The sequence below is a fragment of the Pinus tabuliformis genome, chromosome 9 (genome assembly GCF_031772625.1).
Source record: "Pinus tabuliformis cultivar Carrire ecotype Pingquan chromosome 9, CPIR1, whole genome shotgun sequence".
Lineage (NCBI taxonomy): Eukaryota > Viridiplantae > Streptophyta > Pinopsida > Pinales > Pinaceae > Pinus > Pinus tabuliformis.
Window position 1 is genome coordinate 85,136,050 of NC_142307.1, and position 20,567 is coordinate 85,156,616.

Sequence of the window (20,567 nt, forward strand, 5' to 3'; positions counted from 1 at the left end):
TTGGAGCTCCTCAACTTCTTGAGCTTGGTGATCATAGGAGTAATCATCGACTTGGAGTCCATCATCCCAAATTTCTGCAATAACTTGATGATGTATTTTCCTTGCCCCAAATATATCTCCCCAAGTCTCTGCCATCTCAAATTCAGCTGCCAACATCTTCTTGCATTCTTGAATTCTTCGTTCTACACCAGTGATGAATAGATCATCCACATATAGTAGAATAATGACGAGCTCATCAATCACGGCCTTGATATATAGATTCAGATCACAGTACTCTTCAAGAACCCAATTTTGAGAAGATATGCATCCATTCTTGCATACCATGCCCTCAGTGCTTGCTTCAAGCCATATAAGGCCTTCTTGAGTCTGCAAACATGAGAGTCCCTGTTTTTCACTTCAAATCCTTTAGGTTGTTTGATGTACACTTCCTCATTAATGGTCCCATTTAAAAATGCATTTTAACATCCATTTGATGGATATTCCATCCCATTGTAGCAGCAAATGAAACCAACGATCTAATGGTAGTGTACCTTGTTGTAGGTGCAAAGGTTTCTTCATAGTCAATGCCTTCCTTTTGAGAGAAACCCCTTGCGACGAACCTTGCTTTGTACTTGTCTATACTTCCATCAACAGCATGTTTGATCTTATAGATCCACTTCGATGTGACAACCGATTTGTCACTAGTCCTAGGAACGATTTCCCAAACCCCATTCTTCATGATGGATTGATATTCTTCATGCATAGCTTTCTTCCAAACCTCTTCATGCTCAACTTCCTTGAATGTAGATGGTTCGGCTTCAATCAACTTTGTCATATATGCAGCATAACCAGAATACCTTTTCGATTTCTTACTTTCCTTGGAGGACCCTTTCGTAGCTTCATGTCCTTCAACATCTTCTAATGTAGCTTTCAACTAGTTTGGCATTTTCCTTGTGGTTGGCATAACCACCGATTGAATAGGCTCACTTGGTCCTTCTTCAACATTTGTAGTAGAGTTCTCATGATGAACCTCTTCTTCAAATACGAGAACTTCTTCGTCATCAGAATCAATAGGAATATCCTTTGATTTCTTGTAAGATTGATTCTCATCGAATATGACATCCCTGCTTACTTCAATGTGTCTTCCTTCCTTTATGTAAATTCTATATGCTTTTGAGGAAAGACTATAACCAACAAATATTCCCTTGATGCTTGTCGAGTCCAACTTCTTTCGCTTGTCTTTCAAAACATGGATATATGTTGGACTTCCAAATATACGAAGATGATCCACACTCGGCTTCTTCCCTGTGAATACTTCTTCGAGTGTAGTATTATCAAGACTCTTATGAGGACTTCTATTTTGAATGTACACGGTAGTCATCGCTGCTTCACCCCATAAGAACTTTGGTAGATCTTGATCAAGGAGCATCATTCGAATGCCTTCTTCAATTGACCTATTCTTCCTTTCAGCCAATCCATTTTGTTCAGGAGTGTAGGGAACAATGAGCTCCCTCTTAATACCTGCATCCTTACAATATGCAATTAACTTTTTAGCAGTGTATTCCCCACCATTGTCAAACCTTAGTTTTTATCTTTCTTTCGGTTAGGGTTTCCACTTCAGCCCTGAACTCCTTGAACTTATCAAATACTTCATCTTCACTGCCTTTCGAATTTTTGATTTTCTTCTTCTCTAGAGACTTCCCCAAACTCACAATTCTTTCGTCCACCCAACAATAGACTTCGCACTTCTCCAGCTCTTCTTGAGATATCGAACTTGCTTGATAGTGGGTGATCCAAATGACTTCGACCTCTGTCAATATATAGGCTTTTGTGGGTCTAAATGTTGATTTTGGGTAGCATCGGATGTGCTCTAGCTCCAAAATTTTGTGGAGGGGCTAGAATACATGAGATCTCCAAAACCCAGAAATCGTTTGGTGAAATTCCACCCGGTTTGTGTTTTATTAAAATAATTAATATTTTTAATGGGGTTCCTAAGTCTAAACTTAGGAAAATAAAAATATTAATGGGTATTAATAAAAATATGGGTGAGAAGCTTCTAAGAGACGAGGATCAAGTCTGTTTTAATCTTAGTCGTTGATTAGGGACTTAATCTCGGTTGTTGATTTGTCAATAGGAAAAGTATAAGAGGAGGCTTGAGGGTCAGTTGGAGATACACCAAGTTGATCAGTCAGTTCGATTTTTCTGGGGTGTGGTTTGCTGAGAAAATCGAACAAGTGATCTGAGTTGCAGTGAGAGGGGCAGAAGCAGAGATTTGGATCAGAGAGGAAGTTCCGAGCCAAAGAGTACGTAGCAGAGAGGCAGCTTGAGCATCAGGGAGGCAGCGCAGAGGTCTACGCAGCCTAGGAAGGGCTCATGCAGAGTTGACGCAGTCCATAGGGGCTCTTGCAGTGGCAGTGCAGAGTATTCGTTAGTAGTCCGAGATTTTGCTGGAGAAGCGAGGTTCTGAGCCGGGAGGGCTGAACAGCAGTCTTCATCCAACAAATCGATCCAACAGAAGAGGTGACGCAATCTTCTGAAGGCAAGACGCTGGCCCATGCAGTGATAGCGTAGGGACTTCGCAGTATTTACTGGGAGGAGCTAGATCACTCATTGGATCAGCTGTGACTTGAGGAATGAGGTAAACCCTCGTATGTATTTCTTATTATCATGATTTCTCTAAAAGGTTAGTCGGTGTGAGAGGCAACCTATTGTACGTAGATTCTGCTTGCTTAATAATACAAACCCTCTATCTGTTGCACCAATTTGTTGAAATTTCTGAATATAACACATCAGAAATCCCTATTGCATTATCTGGTTTATTTCACCTACTTGTTTATTCTTTAATAAGTTATTTATTCATATAATACTGAAAATAAATACAAATGCAGCCTTAACTCATATACAGATCAGCAACTGAAATACTAGACAAACACACAAGGGACACCGTTATTTTTGGACAATCGTCCCCAGAAAAACCCAATGCAGGAAAATCGGTGCAGCAGTGTTGAGGGTTTTATTATTATAAAGATTTCTTGAGTACAACTAGGGTGCCAAACTGGCTCACCCAATAGAGATTTTTACACGGCAGTAATACCTCTTCTCGGAAGCAAATATTCAGCTTCTCAACACTAGTCTGCCCTACAAAAATCTTTATGGCGCTTCTCCAAGGCTCTGTGTTAACCTTGCTAGCCTCTACGTAGCTCTGGAACCCTCTGCGTTAGCCTTCTGCCTCTCTGCGTCAACTCTCTAGCCTTCTGCGTCACCCACGCAAGCCCCTCAGCCTCTGTGTAGTCTCTAGCTGCCTCTACGTGGCTCCTGCTGCCTCTGCGTAGCCTCCTCAGTCACTGCGTTGACCCTCTGGCACTATCTCTGCCTCTCTGCTATGTACTCACTGCCCCTCGCTGCAACTCAGATCACTTGTTTGAATTTTCTCAGCAAACCCTGCTCCAAAAATCGAACTAACTGATCAATCTTGGTGTATCTCCAACTAACCCTCAAGCCTCCTCTTATACTTTTCCTGTTGAGTCTTCAACGGCCGAAATGAAGTCTCTAATCAACGGCTACGATTAGATTTGGCTTTATCCATGTCATTTAGAACATTCTCACCCAGTTTCATATTAATACCCATTAATATTTTAATTTTCCTAAGTTTAGACTTAGGAACTCCATTAAAAATATTAATTATTTTAATATCTCTCTAACCGGGTGGAATTTCCCCAAACCATTTCTGGGTCTTGGAGACCTCATGTCCTTTAGTTGCTCCACCAATTTTCATGGCTAGAGCACATCCGATGCTACCCCAAATCAAGACTCCCTCTTGGCGAGGAATGTGCTCTAGTAACGCTCCACCACTGAACATCACACTGATCCTTCCGCACCGATACCTGTGTTGATGCTTGGCCTGATGACCAACATCTACTGCATTGCTGCCTCTTGTACTACTGCCCATGGTTCCGCCACTGCCACTGCTACATCTGTACTGCAGCTCCCTCTCAACATGTTGCATCATTCTGCCCATAGCACTACCACTGCTAACTGTTGCATTGCAACTCAATTACTGAGAAGTAAGTAAATGATCTACCCAACTACTGACATCCTTGTCAGTCCGGAAGCCTCCTGATGATAAAGCTACCTCTGCTGTTATCATGTGTTCCCTCTGCTACCTCTGCGTTGCTGCAAACACCTTTGTGCCTCTCTCACTGTTGCAACCACCTTTGTGCCTCTTGCATTGTTGCAAACACCTTTGTGCCTCTCACACTGCTGCAACCCCCACTACGCTGCCACAGACCTCTGCACTCTAGCACTGCCTTGTCACTCCATCGCATCTTGCTTCTACCGACATCCATCATCCTGCTACTGTCATTCGGGGCTCCCGTAGCCAGATATGATCCAAGAGTTTGGGTACCTCAAGGATCCTGCCCCTCATCTTCTATAGTCCTCCTGACTACAGCTCGATGTCACCCCACCTCTTCTCTAGAGGTGCATGAGCACTCATGGCACAGTCGTCATCAGTCTCGACTTCTTTCTCCGCCTTAGCCGGAGCTGCCTTGGAGTCAGAAGCCTCTCCCTTATTCTTCTTCTTGGGACACTGGGTTGCATAATGACCCAGCTCCCCACAATGGAAGCACTTCACCTTGGAGATGTCCTTCTTCTTCCTCTTCCCCTACTGTCCCGCAAATGCCAGAGCTGCATCCTCCTCCTCTTTCTTGATTCGACCCCCTTTGCTACTACTCCCCGCCTTGGTCAACCGTATGATCTCTTCTTGGCGAAGAGCTGCCCACATCTCTTCCAGTCCTGGAAGGTTAGCTCTGCCCAAAATGCTTTGGACAAATGTCTCCCAATCCTCGGAGACTTCATTCAAGGCGATCCTCACCATGAACTCTTGATCCAGCGTGGCCCCTATGGAAGTAAGTCAGTCTCAAATCTCCTATAATCTGAGGAGGTATAGATCTATTTGCTCCCCCTTCTGCATCTGATACAACCGCAGTTGATTCTCTAATAGCATCTTCCGCTGCACAGAAGTGCCTTGATACAATGTCGTCAAAGTATCCCACATCTCCTTTGCTATATTCTTCTCGACAATATGTGGTACGACATGATCCTTGACCCCATCAAGGATTATGCACTTTGCCTTCGCCGTTGCATCCTCATACTTCTCATTATCAATTGGGTCGACTGGGATAGCCACAATTCTCAAGGCGAAGCCCTTGATGCGATGTTTATCCAACACTGATAGGATCCTGGCCTTCCAAATGACAAAGTTGAAAGCCCCATCCAACCTGTCCTGATCCCTTAGTACGTTCACTGCCATCTCCGCTCCTTCTGGACTCCCTCTGAGATTCGACTTCCCTCCTAGAAATCTCCCTCGAAGTCCTAATTTCCCTGTTGGAAATCTTCCTGCCAACTGTCGATCTGCCCCTCTTCGATCCTCTTTGCAACTACAACTTGGATCTGGATTTCTTGGCTAGAAATCCATCAAGGCAACGATTCCCTCTCCCTTGGTTTTGTCCCGTTAGTTATTGTTCTGCTTCAGCAGCAACATCACCCCACCAGCTTCCTAATCCACAATCTGCCCACAACTCCCTATGACCCAGCAACTGAAGAAACTGAGCCTTCCAGCTCTGCGCAATCCCAGCAAAGGCTGAATCACTCCTCAGGCCAACTGCGTCAACGCTACCTGACTGAGTAGGATGACGTGGCTCTTCGTAAGCTTCTTCTGCCTCTCTCTGCCTCTGCGCTGGCCCTCTCTCTGATTCGAAATGATGACGTAGGCCCTCTGCATCACTCCTTCTCTGCTACTTTCTGCGTGGGAGTAGCTCTATCTCTTGGGACAACTGCTACTGCTGCAAATACTTTTGATTATGCTGGTGCCTTTTGATACCATGTTGAAATTTTTGAATCTAACACATCAGAAATCCCTATTGCATTATCTAGTTTATTTCACCTACTTGTTTATTCTTTAACAAGTTATTTATTCATATAAATACTAAAAATAAACACAAATGCAGCCTTAACTCATATACAGACCAGCAACTGAAAACCTAGACAAACACACAAGGGACACCATTATTTTTGGACAATCGTCCCCAGAAAAACCCAATGCAGGAAAACTGGTGCAGCAATTATGAGGGTTTTATTATTATAAAGATTTCTTGAGTATAACTAAGGTGCCAAACTAGCTCACCCAACAGAGATTTTTACACGGCAATAATACCTCTTCTCGGAAGCATATATTCAGCTTCTCAGCACTAGTCTGCCCCACGAAAATCCTTTCAGTGCTTCTCCAAGGCTCTGTGTCAACCCTACTAGCCTCTGCATAGCTCTGGAACCCTTTGTGTTAGCCTTCTGCCTCTGCATCAGCTCTCTGGCCTTCTGCGTCACCCACGCAGGCCCCTCAGCCTCTGCGCAGTCTCTAGCTACCTCTGCGTGGCTCCTGCTGCCTTTGCGTAGCCTCCTTAATCACTGCGTTGACCCTTTGGCACTATCTCTGCCTCTCTGCTATGTACTCACTGCCCCTCGCTGCAACTCAGATCACTTGTTCGAATTTTCTCAGCAAACCCCGCTCCAGAAAATCGAACTGACTAATCAATCTTGGTGTATCTCCAACTGACCCTCAAGCCTCCTCTTATACTTTTCCTGTTGAGTTTTCAACGGCCGAGATTAAGTCTCTAATCAATGGCTAAGATTAGATTTGGCTTGATCCATGTCATTTAGAACATTCTCACCCAGTTTTATATTAATACCCATTAATATTTTAATTTTCCTAAGTTTAGACTTAGGAACTCCATTAAAAATATTAATTATTTTAATATCTCTCTAACCGGGTGGAATTTCCCCAAACCATTTCTGGGTCTTGGAGATCTCATGTGCTTTAGCCTCTCCACCAATTTTCATGGCTAGAGCACATCAGATTTTTCTGGGGCGTGGTTTGCTGAGAAAATCGAACAAGTGATATGAGTCGTTGTGAGAGGGGCGAAAACAAAGATTTGGATCGGAAAGGAAGTTTTGAGCCAAAGTGTGCATAGTAGAGAGGCAGCTTGAGCATCAGGGAGGTAGCGCAGAGGCCTACGCAGCCCAGGAGGGGCTCACGCAGAGCTAACGCAGTCCAGAGGGGCTCTTGCATTGGCAATGCACAGTATTCGTCAATAGTCCGAGATTTTGTTGGAGAAGCAAGGTTCTGAGCCGGAAGGGCTGAACAACAATCTTCATCCAACAAATCGATCCAGCAGAAGGGGTGACACAATCTTCTAAAGGCAAGACGCTGGCCCACATAGTGATTGCGTAGGGACTTTGCAGTATCTACCAAAAGGAGCTAGATCACTCATTGGATCAGTTGTGACTTGAGTAATGAGGTAAACCCTCATATGTATTTATTGTTGTCATGATTTCTCTGAAAGGTTAGTTGGTGTAAGAGGCAACCTATTGTACTCAGATTCTTCTTGCTTAATAATACAAACCCTCTATCTGTTGCACCAGTTTTCTTGCATTGGGTTTTTCCGGGGACGTGTTGTCCAAAAATAACAGTGTCCCTTGTGTGTTTGTCTCATCTATTGTTTCAATTTATCATCTGTATGTCAGTGTAGTCTACAGTAGTGTTTTTCATCATTGTTTATAAATTAAATAACTTGTTGAATGAAATAACAAGTAGGAGATGTTAAACCAGTGACTGCAGTAGGATTTTTGTTTGTAAAGATTCAGAAATTTTCACACGAATGGGGCTCTTTAGGCCGACTTGATCTCCCTTAGGCTGACATGGTGTGGAGGGTACATAATTCATATTTAACTTAATATAAGACCTTTTTACATGGTTCGAAAGCCCATGAAGGGTCTCTTCGAATATACAATGACTCTATAAACTCAATATTAATCATAGGAGTCCACAATGGGAACTTTGACTAATATAATGATGACCCAAGCATGAAACCCATGCTTTAATAAGTCATTGCTACAATAATAAAAAGTTTGTTCTTTATTCTTTTTTACAAGTACATTACATAATGAATCAAGTACATTATTGAAGACCGACAATAGTTACATTTGCTAACAAGGAAGATGGCCACAGGTATGCCCAATTTCAACATGAATCATGAAAGAGTTTGTCAGGGTTATGCCGTTGGGAAACTTACAAGGGGACCATTCCCTTCAAGTGAAAGCCAAACTACCGATATTCTTCAATTGGTCCATTCTGATCTATCTGGTATGTTGCCCGTAACATCACTCAGAGGATACTTATACTATGCAATTTTTGTGGATGACTTCTCTCACAAAACATAGATCTATTTCTTGAAGAAGAAAGATGAAGTGTTCAGATGGTTCCATTCTTTCAAAGCCTTGGTGGAAAATCAAACAGGGAAGAAGATCAAAATATTGAGGACCGACAATGGAACCAAGTATGAATCAAATGAATTCAGTGACTTTTGCAAAGAAGTTGGCATTAAGAGAGAGACAACCGTTCCATACACTCCTGAGCAAAATGGAGCTGCCGAAAAGAAGAATCGAACAATCATGGAAGCCACCCATGCCATGCTCCATGATCAAGGTCTACCAAAGTTATTATGGGGAGAAGTTGCCAACATTGTCATGTATGTTCAAAATACGAGTCTGCATCAAGCTTTGGATTTCAAGATTCCCGAGGAGATCTTCACTGGTAAGAAACTTGATGTTTCTCATTTTAGAATTTTTGGTTGTCCTGTGTATTTTCATGTGCCTAAAGAGAAAAGAAACAAGTTAGAAGCATCTGGGAAGAAAGGTACATTTGTGGACTAGAGTGAAAATTCAAAGGCATATAGAATCTATGTCCCTGGTCAAAGAGATGTGGAAGTAAGCCATGATGTCACCTTCGATGAAGACACTGCTCTTGGGAAAGCCAGAGATCTCCCCATTCCAAGGAAGGATAATGATGATGCTGCAGAAAATCAGGATGAACCTTCGACAGATGAGCCTATGCCCAATGGATTCCATTTATCCACCTCCTAGTGATCCCTCTACCTCAAGGAAAAGACCTTTGTGGCTCAAAGATACTCTCAAAGCTGCTAAAGGACATATTGCTCCAAGAGGGACATTCCATGAAAGTAAGAAGCCGAACAAGTATCAAGGGTACGTAGCTACTATGAGTATTATTGTTCAAACTGAGCCATGTATGTTCGAAGAAGTCGTAAAGCACCAAGTCTAGAAGGATGTGATGAATGAGGAATATGAATCTATAATGAAAAATGATGTATGGGATGTGATGCCTAGACCAAAGAACAAGTCCATAGTCACCTCAAAATGGCTATACAAAATCAAACACAGAGCAGATGGGAGTGCTAAGAAATATAAGGCTAGGTTCATTGCTCAAGGCTTCTCTCAAAAGGAAGGAGTGGACTATGACGAAATATTTGCACCAATTGCCCGACATACCACTATTTGATCTATTATTGCTCTTGCTGCCACTCGAGGATGGAGCCAACATCAAATGGACATTAAGACTACTTTCTTGCATGGCTCGCTTAAGGAGGAAGTCTACTTTGAACAACCTCAGGGGTTCGAAGTACAAGCTCGAAAGACACATGTATGCAGGTTGAAGAAATCCCTCTATGGGTTGAAGCAAGCCCCTAGGGCTTGGTATGAGAGGATTGATAGCTACCCTATGAAGCTCAGATTTACGAGGAGAGATGTTGATCCTAACCTATACTTCAAAGTCGAAAAGGACATGCCTCTCTTTTTGGTCCTTTATGTAGATGATCTCTTTCTGACAGGTGCAGACCCTCTCATTTATCAATGCAAGAGGGAGTTGGCTTCTAAGTTCGAGATGAAGAACCTAGGACTGATGCACTACTTCCTAGGCCTAGAGGTTTGGAAAAAGCCAGGTGAGATTTTCCTTTCTCAAGGAAAATACATTGTGAACTTGCTCGAGAGACGTGGGATGCTGGATTGCAAGTCTTTTTTTACTCCGATGGAACTCAACTTTAAGAAGCTATGTGGTAGTGTTGTTGGGCCCGAATTGGCAAACCCTTCTGAATATAGACAACTTATGGGGGCCCTGATGTTCTTGGTAAACTCCCGTCTGGACATATGCTTCGTTGTGAATACGTTGAGTCAATTTATGGTCGAACCTCATCACATACATTGGATTGCTGCTAAGAATCTCTTGAGATATCTTCGTGGCACAATCAACTATGCACTGAGATACGCTGTCGAGAATTTGAAGCTACATGAATATACTGATGTTGATCGGGATGGCAGTGTGGTGGATCGAAAGTGCACATCAGGATGTTGCTTCTCATTGGGGTCTGCTTCGATTTCGTGGATGAGCAAGAAGCAGAAATCTACTGCTCTAAGCACCGCCGAGGCCTAATACATTACAGCTAGTATGGCCGGTTGTGAGGTTGTTTGGTTGAGGAAGCTCTTCAGTGAGTTATTTAAGCACGTGTTGGATACCACCTTGATCTTCTGCGACAACAAGAGTGGGATTCATCATTCAGAGGATCTCGTGTTCAACGACTCCTCCAAGCACATTAATATCAGGTACCACTTTATCCGGGATATGGTACAACAGGGAGCAATAAAGCTCCAACACATCAAGACTGATGAACAGGTTGCAAACATCCTCACGAATCCCTTAGGGAAGGTCAAATTCTTAGCCTTCCAAGAACGACATAGAGTCGTGGAAAGACCCTCCCATGAGGGTCCCGCTTGAGTTGAACATTGAGCTATGGGAGCTCCGAGGGCTTGGGGTACTTCTTGGAGCTATGAAAGACGATAGGGTGAGTGGTTCACCTTCCCCTATTGGTGCACTATGTAAAAGGTGAGTGGTTCACCTTCCCCTGTGATACCCCATGATGGTTTACATGTGTGTAGGGTGAATGGTTCACCTTCCCCTACGATTGATGACACGTGTGTAAGGTGAGTGGTTCACCTTCCCCTACGATTGACATATGCATAGGATGAGTGGTTCACCTTCTCCTATGGCATATGAGCAAGATGAGTGGTTCACCTTCTCCTGTTGATGCCCCAGCATACATCCTACCCATGTAGTTTGGGACTCATGGGAAGTACCTCTCATCTGGCCAATGAGTTGGGAAAAGTAGATAGGGACCATAGCACTACCGATGGACACATCGTGTACTATCGTATTCCCTATGTCTAGGATGCATGGTGTCCAACAACTTGATCTGGGATCAAGATTGATTGAGGTTCTACCTCTAGACTAACTCTTGTCAGTGGAGAGTGGTAGGGTCTTGTGACTCACTCTCGATCAATTCTTCTTCATTATTCATATCAGTGCTCAGCAAAGCAGAGATGAAATGAGATACAGAGATGGTTCATGGCAACAGGATGGCATGATGATCGATGATGATGGATGGATTGGCAGGTGGAATTCTCCCTAATTGAGAGGGAGTGTTAAAATTAGCTACTAGGGCCAAATTCCACTTTAGATAGCTCATTTGACAGAGATTATGATTGCATTAAATTTCTCTTTTTGAGAGGACCAAAATCGACCTAAAGATCATCAAATTTGGACAATCAAAAATGTGTTTTTGAATTTATGCCCACACGTGCAAATTGTTCAAGTCGGCCACATCATCATGTAGGCTCATGAAGCCCAAGAGACATGTCACTTCACCCTCAACGACTTGTATAAATACAAGTAACCTCTTACCTCATTTGGCATCATCATCACTCACACACTCTTCTTCTCCTTCTCTCATTGGTTTGTACAACTATTGGGCATTCTCAAAGCTCTCACACGTGTGGCAAGGAGGACGAATTTCAAACTGAAGTACAGGGCCGAAAATTTCAGGAGTTGACTGAAGTTTGACCAGTGTTGACCAGGAACTGTTTGACCAAGTTTGACTGTGATTTTGGAGGGTTTGATTCTGTTTCACCAAGCCGCATTAATTGGCACAAAACTGAGATTTTCTGGGCTGTTTGACCTGCGTTGACTGCAGGCCTGTTAGACCGCAGGGGTGGCTTCATGTTGACCAAGTTTGACCACAGATTTTATGATTGTTTTGGGTGGACTTTGACCACTACTAAAGGCCGAGTTTGACTGCATTTCACTGAGATTCAAAGGAGAAGTTTTGCTGTTGCATTGACCATCTTTGACTTTCTGGTTAGGGCTGAGTTTGACTGCAGTTGACTGCAGATTTGACAGGGTTGTTTTGACTTTGATTTGGCAAGTCAATTTTGACTTTTTGTACTCTCTCTCTTTGCTGAACATTTGATATAATAATAAGAAGAATTGATCAAAGGGTTTTCCCCACATTGGGGTTTTTCTCTGGCATCCCCGCCAAATCTGGTGTCCTCTTGTCTTGGCTTGTCTTTTGCATTTTATTTTATATTCTATCTACAGTCACTGTCAATGTGATTTATGGCTAATGTGATTGCAATTGGAAACTAATTTGGAAATTGTCATTGGATTGCTTAAAGTACATTGAAGCAATTGTGCTAAGCATAGAACATACCATTGTTAACTAAAATTAACACTAACTAACAAGGGTATAGCAACATGTAAGGCACTCCCCTGTCTATTTACATATGGGATTTGGTGGATTGGAAAACAAATGGTTTTCCTGGACTTGGATTTCTCTCCTGCGTAGATCGCTGACAAGGTTAGATTGGGAATGGAATGTAATAGAAGCCCCTGCAAAAAGAAAAACATCAGATGTTTATTAATGCCAAGTATAGACCAAGAGAAGCCATGGCATTTCTTCGATGGAGTATCATACGGAACTCCAAGTATTTGTGGTGCATGGACTGTACTTTTCCTCGACTAATCATATTTCATTTACCTAAAGTATGCTGATGGACAAAGGACCAACAATTGTGTTAAATTTTATGTTTTCTGGTTATTGTTAAAATCAGCAGAGGAAATGGGGAGGCAGGAGCGGGAGAGGTTATCCTCCACCCTGATGAAGAAACAGAGACTCAATTTGCTTGGAGTTTAGGAAAGTCAACTAATAACCAAGCCAAATTTTTAGCATTATGGCAAAGTTTGGAGACTGCAATAGCAAAGCAAATTCGACATTTGGTGGTTTTTGATGATTCCATGATCATCATCCAACAGATACACCAAATTAAAAATAAATCAGATAATGATCTAACTCCCGTTGATATTCAGAATCAGCATGCAAATCCAGAAATTTGAAAGCGTGGAATTTTATCATATTAAGAGACAGCATAACCAAGTGGCGGACTTCTTGGCTAACCAAGAAACTACCCTTGAACAAGGTTTGTTCATCCAAGACAAAGGAACTCCAATTTTAAAGTTTATACCATGATTTCATATTTAAAAATTTATAAGTTTTGGGTTCACATAATCCGAACCTCTCGAATACAGAGCCCAGGCGGTGGTGAAGACAGGTGCATCAGGCCCACTAATGGTAATATTTCTCAAAAAAGCCTTATGCAAAGAATTCGACGGCTCTCATCTATGATGAAAGGTAATAGTGGATCTGACAACTGGCTTATCATGGTGAATCACACCGTATCTCAGGACAGATGGCCGGCGTTTCTCTGTTTAATTGGCAGTCCTGCAGAGAAGCCTGACTGCAATTTTCAAGCTCAGAGGTCATTAAATAGTAAAATACACACGAATTTCGCAGGAGGGATGATCTATCAATGGCTCATCTAGTCCAGCAGTTGCAGAGATATGACCCGAGCAGTGAATGCTCTCAGGGTCTTGATGGATGGAGCGAGGTTGGAATTGGTGGCTCTAAATGGAGGTCCCTCGCGATGGTTTATTCACCAGTGTATTGCAGTATAAAAGAGGCCACTTATAGTTCAACGGAGCGACCTGTTAGCACGGAGAAAGCTGGCGAGAATCACCTGTTGGCACAATTGGACACAAGTATGGCCTTCATCACCTCCCTCATATCCAAGCAAGGTGAATTGGTGGTCACTGAGGCGAGTGCATTTTGCTCTGTTGAACCAGAAGTTTGTGTGCAGGCCACGGTGGATAGCTTGATTGTCAAAATGGAAAGTATTGAGTTAACTGCTGAAATGGCGACAATTGGAATCCTCAAAGAGATCTGTGGAATCGAGGACAAATGTCTAGGCAAAACGACGGCTCAACCAGAGATTGAAGGGATTGCAGTGCGAAGCTTGAATGCAGCTACTCCCTCTCAGGCAGAAAATGATCAGGTTGAACATGCAGGCAGCTTTGAAGCAGGAATGACTAGCACTGCTTAAGTAGTTTAATATATGTTTTGTAAATACGTAGTGTATTTAGGAGTCTTTTGGAGACTCTATAAAATAAGCTCTGTAAGAGATTACAGATATAGATGGTAGAAGGCAGCGTAGAAAAGGGTGTTTTGTTTTGAAATTGTGGAACTTAGTAGATGAAGAACTTGCTCGAGATGTAATGTAAAGGTGCTGGCCTGTAAACCAGTTGATTAAATATAATATAACCGTCCCTTTAAGTATAATATAACCGTCCCTTTAAGGTTATTAAAAAAAATGCAGCAGAGGACAAAGGGCCAATACATCTCCAAGTGTTTGGAGATTCAAAGCTCTTGATGGCATGGAGTAATAACCAAGTGTTTGGAGATTCAAAGCTCTTGATGGCATGGACTAATAAGCAGTATAGCATTGGAAACTTGGGCTTGTTACCCATTATGACACAAGTTCAGGAGGTAAAAAATACTTTTGAAGTTATTCCTTTTTCAAATGTTTACCAAGAATTCAACACTTGAGCTGATAAATTCTCTAAAGAAGCTTTTCTCTTGCAGGAGGGCCGCTTAACTGAACATGAATTCAGAGGAGGCACTCTCCTTTCGGCCTTAAAAAAAAAATTGTACTAATTGTCTTGTGATAGCAAGTCACCTGTCGAAGAAGTGATACAGATCTCTGGATTGTATCATGATTTGATCTAATTTGATATCTGTTTCTCTGTGACGATGGTCTTTAGTACATTCAATGTGCTACAGGAAGGCTATCATCTGTGATATGTAGACTTAGTATTTTTTTATATAGGCAGGGCCTAGATAGTTCTTGATTTTAGTTTTTGGAGTCCGTACACGACAATCAAATGTATATATTGATTTCAAATTTCAACCTCTGAAATATCAAATATAAGGATTTTTTTTCTTTGGAAGAAATAAATAAATAAAGGAAAAGATAAATTACGCCAAACTTGTAAACTTGGATGAAATAAGCTAGTAATTTGTCGTTTACTCAGAAAACTCACCAAATTGACTTGATTCACTGGCTTGCCATGAAACTTATGCTGCATGGCATGACTTGGCCAAAATGGATAAGTGTCATTTCAAATCAAAAGTAATCAAACTCACGACTCATCTAGAAGTTAAAACTAGCAAGACCAAGTTGGTTACACTTCAATCAAACTGGTAGAATTCGGTCAAATTAGTGAGCCTTTGTTGCCATTTTGCTTGCGCTTGTCTTGTGTTGGCCCATCCTTGTGGTCCTTTTTTATTTTCAATGCCTTAAATTTAAATGGCCGTTAATAATAAATATTCAGTCAAATTAGTGGGCCTTTGTTGCCATTTTGCTTGCGCTTGTGTTGGCCCATCCTTGTGGTCCTTTTTATTTAAATGGTCTTTAATAATAAATATTAATGGAAACCCAGGAAGTTAGCTCAACCGGTTGTGGCCAATGCTTTTGGGCATCTGGCTCCATCCCAGCAGGTGCCTACTAATGGGTTTACTGGGATGCCATCCATGAATGTGAGAAGTACATGGATGTGAGAAGTATTCTTCGGATTTCATATTTTTTTTCTTATATTAATAGCAAAACAGACGCAGGTTTTCCTAACCTTTAAAAAAATAGAATGGAGAGATATGTGTGCCACGAAAATATGACCCTAATAAACTGTGTTTTAAAACATAAGTCCGGCAACTATAGCTATTTTTTACCTATTCATAGGACTAGCCATCCCAAAGACAGTCATAGCATGCTCTTGCAAAATCTGGGATAGCTGCATCCATATGGCACAAGTTTCACTCGGGGACAAATGAAAGATGCCATCAAAGATTATGTGTCCGGTAAACTCTGCTAAGATCTGCCCACCAAGTCTACTTAACAAATATGGCCATAATCAACAAGTGTGTAGAAATAGTCACCCCGGACAATCAATCCATCCCAGAAACCATACAATTTGCAATTCAAGATTGTGGGTTTGATCTGGTGGCCAAACGCAAGATAGCAGGTGCATTCGCTAAGGATGTGTTCCACTCTCACAGTCACACGACAAAATATCTACCCAAATTAACCCACCTGTCCCTTTACCATCTGGAGTTGAGAAAAAAGCGGGGGTGAGGATTCTACACAAGTCAACGAAGTGGGTTTCATGATCATCCACTGGTTCTGAAAATGAATGTTCTTGATCTCTAAGTCAATTGCCACTTAATCCCCATCAGGATTTTACTCCAATTCCACTAGATCATCATTTGAATTTCAATGTCCCTTGCAAAAATTTAGTAATTTAAACGGGAAAAATGTAATCAGAAACCTAACCGACTCCCTCTCACTGAATCCAATTACAACATTTTAATCTCAATTCATTTAAAAACCAGGGGTAGTTCTGTTCAAACACAACAGAAAGAACGGCCGCTATTCGCAGGAAATAAATGAATAGTTTTCAACTTCTCATCGTTTGAGTAGCTCTACTCGTGAATTAAAATGAAAGCGCCCACAAAAAGACCAGGGAACGAATACTCTATATGACGGAATGCTACCCACGCACCTTTGGAAGAACGTCGGCGTAGGCCGAAGTGCAGTTGAATGTGATCCCATTGAACATCCAACCTCCGGTGAGGATGCAAGCCAATGCAAGCAGAGGCGACCTCATGGCACGCATTTAAAGCCTACCCACAAAACAAACCCAAATATTATTCAGAAGATGCTGCTTTAAAGTATGTATGCAGTAGGCTGGCAGAACACTAGAGATCCAAGCGGGACAAGAGAGCCAGTCCAATGCGGAACGAGTGAAGGTAAAATCATAGCAGAGGGAATGACCGTGAGGCGAGGCAGCTGTTGGTATTCGAGGGTTCTGGTACAGAGGCCTCTGATGATGTTGACTGTGGTGGATTGCATTGAATTCATGTCTGCTCGCATTGAATGTGGTAGTTGTGTTAAGATTTTGCTTCGAATAAGCAAGTTTTGATGTTAATTTATCGGACGAATGCTGTCAGACTGTCGTGTGGAGTTTGTTCAGGCGTCTCACCGGACTCCAGCTTTCGATCAAATGGGCTGCAGCCTGCGATGTGGATTTTTATTTAGAAAGCGTTAATGGCGTGTTTAGAATTGGATTCTGGGTGGCTAAATTGTACTGGAATCATTTATAAAATATTATCCAGAACACAAACCATACTTGCTGAAGCGGAAAGAGAACGTAATTGGCAAGGAGTCAATTAATTTATCTATGCCTTCCAAATAGATTTTTAACCCTGATGGAATGCCACTTAAAAAGTAAAGGTAACGTGATGGCAAAATCCATTAACTTTTTTAATATATAATTATTTTTAAAACAAAAATCATGATAAACTAATAATAAATTTTATAATTCATTAAATTAATTATAATGAATATTAAATTTATGGAACTTAAATAAATAGTGAGTGGGTGTATTATTAAGGTATTTGTTAATATTAAAATTATCAAAATTTATATGTAGTTTTACTTATATATATATATATATATATATATCACGGTCTTTCTAGTTGGGTGTTTAGTGGATATATATATATATATATATCACGGTCTCTCTAGTTGGGTGTTTAGTGGATATATATATATATATATATATATCACGGCTTCACTAGTTGGGTGCTTAGTGGATATATGGCAAACGCAATAGTTAGTGATAGGCCTTCAACATAGGTTGATGCATACTCCACATATAGGACCTCAAGCTTCGCTCCTACATCCCTGCACACCACAAACGACATTCATGTTAACATGCATGGGGAGTATACGCCATGCAAGCTTGGGAACAATGAAGTACAAGGTGATTTGATGTAGGAACAAGAGGGAGTTAATGACACTACTCAACATCACGGAAATGATTGGCAAGTAAAATAGAGTAGTACAATGGATCAGGCTCAAATCTTACCCACCCTTGATGATTATGTGGTTCATTATAACTCTGGTAGAGGGATTTAGGGAGACCCACAAGGAATGTCACCTACATTTAACTGCATCCACCATGCCAACCATAGCTAACATCTTCCAAATTTAAGTAGAAGATCATCTCTTTAGTTCCATGGTGCAAAGACAAATCCCTCTGTAATCCCCCTCCTCAATGGATTGAGGCTTAAACAAACATAATGGTTGCACAGTAAGCATTTTGTCACTCCACTCCACCTCACCAATTCAACAACATCAAGTGCAATTGATTGAGGAAGGAGTTCAAGGTTCTTGAACTCTCCAGGACAAGGCCCAAATTGAGTAGAAACACTCCCTTTTGTCATAGACCTAAGTTTCACCCACACTAGAGAAACGAAATATCAACGACTTCTAGAGCTATATTGGCACATGAAGACTTTCATGGCCCATGTTCTACAAGGTCAACACTAGGATAAGTAGGACATCTATGCACACTTGGAGATACTAGAGAAGCGAAATTAGCTATTAAACACCTTGGTTTCATGGTTGGTTAAGAAATAGAAAGGCAAAATAGTGGCATAGGTGTGTAGGTCATCTTAGCGTACCCTCATTGTATTATGGTCTTCCTAAAAGAGGGCACGTCACACCACCCTTATTTGATACTTACTTGCATGCTGTTTCTTTTGGCACATAGTCTACCACTATGGAGAACTACATTGTGACAATTAAAGGACCCTTTGGTTTCCTTCAAGGGAAGGCCTGAAGGAGTCACACCAATATGTTTTTGTTTAAGCAAACCCGGTTTCCCATTATGGTCAGGTCTTGAATTTGCCATGATTAAGCCTAGTTTCCCATCTTAGGTAGGTCTGGATGTTTTGATGCTTTTTCTTTCTACATGTTCTAGCTATGCTTTTCAGTCTTTAGTCCAACATGTTAGGCCATTTTGAAAAGTGGGTGACTAGAATGAAAAATGATTTGCCTCTTGGGACAATTTTTAACCCCTACAAATCGCTACCAGTATCATCCCCTCTTTACAACAATATTTTTTTGTATAAGCAAACCCGGTTTCCCATTATGGCCAATTCTTGACTTTGCCATGATTAGGCCTAGTTTCCCATCTTTGGTAGGTCTCAATGTTTTGATGCTTTTTCTATCTACATGTTCTAGCTATGCTTGTTAGTCTTTAGTCCAACATGTTAGCCATTTTGAAAAGTGGTTTACTAGAATGAAAAATGATTTGCCTCTTGGGACAATTTTTAACCCCTACAAATCGCTACCAGCCTCATCCCCTCTTTACGAGATTTGAACGAGTGACCTAAAGGGGACTAACGCCTACACAAACCAACTAGTCTAAATCTCATGGCTAAAGCTCTCAATGAGTATATTGTTACAATCACTTTAGCCATGTTGTTGATTGACCTTGTGTCTTGAAGATTCTAAAGTTTATCATGGATACCATCCTTGAAAATAATGGAAAGTATCAAGTGTTTTCCCCAAACAATTTAACATGGGAAAACAAAAAAAACATATCTTGTTAATTGAAATGAAGTGAAAAAGAAGTGTTATCCTAGCCATATTTCATTTTAATAAGTAACATATTGAATTCATGATAAACACTATGATAATTATCATTTAATTAAAATTAATTTTAATATATCTCATTTTTTAATTAATTAAGCTATATATAAAATAAAATTTCAAATATTTTTATTTTTTTGCAACGAGTGTATAGGGTAGATGTGTAGGGGTGAGATGGTAATGTTATATGTATGACATGAAAATATATAACTTATAAATAGTAGTTATAAATTAACATCCATACAAATCAAAATAATGTTTGCCATATTTAAATTTAATTAATAAGCACATAAAACTTTAATATTCACAATATAACAATATTCTTAACCGCATACCCAGGAACCATAACTCACTTTAAAATCAATTTTTTTATAGATATTTTACTTTAATTTAATTTTATAATATTTTTTAAAATAAAACCTAATACTAAACATGTTGAAATTAGCAACAAGAAATGATAAAAATAGAATCAAGAAATTCAAGTTTAATTTATCCTTGACTTAAACTGAGAATTAAAATCGAATTTTATCCTTATAGCAACTTGTAATAGTTAACTAGAGCCGACTTAGTTAACTTAGGAATTTCAAGTTAGAAGTATTTGACGTCATGTATATGTTCTCCCTATGTTATAGGGTCCACGATGAGTTAAGTATGAGTTGTAATTAATTAACTCAGTTTACTGAGTTAAGTCCAGTTAAATTAGTTCCAAACTATTTTAGGAACTAATAGTGAGTTAAGAGTGAGTTGGTGCACTAATGCATTAACTACTGCTACTCCAGTTAACTAAAGATTCTCTCATCAGAAACTCATGCATGTCAATTCTGAGAAAGACCCAGTTGAGACTAGAGTGCAAGGACATTGTATTATTTGTTGTATAATTTTCTGAGTTGTACAGATAGTCCATGCAATCATGAATTGATCCTTGAAGGGATTGTGCAATTTTGGATGCATTGGTTTCCCTTTAA

At 40.8% G+C, this 20,567-nt stretch overlaps 1 protein-coding gene across 1 annotated transcript in view; it reads right to left on the reverse strand.

The window, feature by feature from the left end:
- LOC149147216 (uncharacterized) overlaps window positions 1-17,308 on the reverse strand; it is a 146,495-nt gene extending 129,187 nt beyond the window's left edge. The window contains exons 1-3 of the mRNA XM_089441225.1: window positions 17,291-17,308; window positions 16,936-17,176; window positions 16,664-16,784 (exon numbers count right to left, since the gene is read on the reverse strand). Coding sequence (XP_089297351.1) covers window positions 16,664-16,777 — 114 coding nt within the window. The 5' untranslated portion in view covers window positions 16,778-16,784; window positions 16,936-17,176; window positions 17,291-17,308. The remainder of the gene's footprint in view (window positions 1-16,663; window positions 16,785-16,935; window positions 17,177-17,290) is intronic.
- Window positions 17,309-20,567: the final 3,259 nt, after the last annotated feature.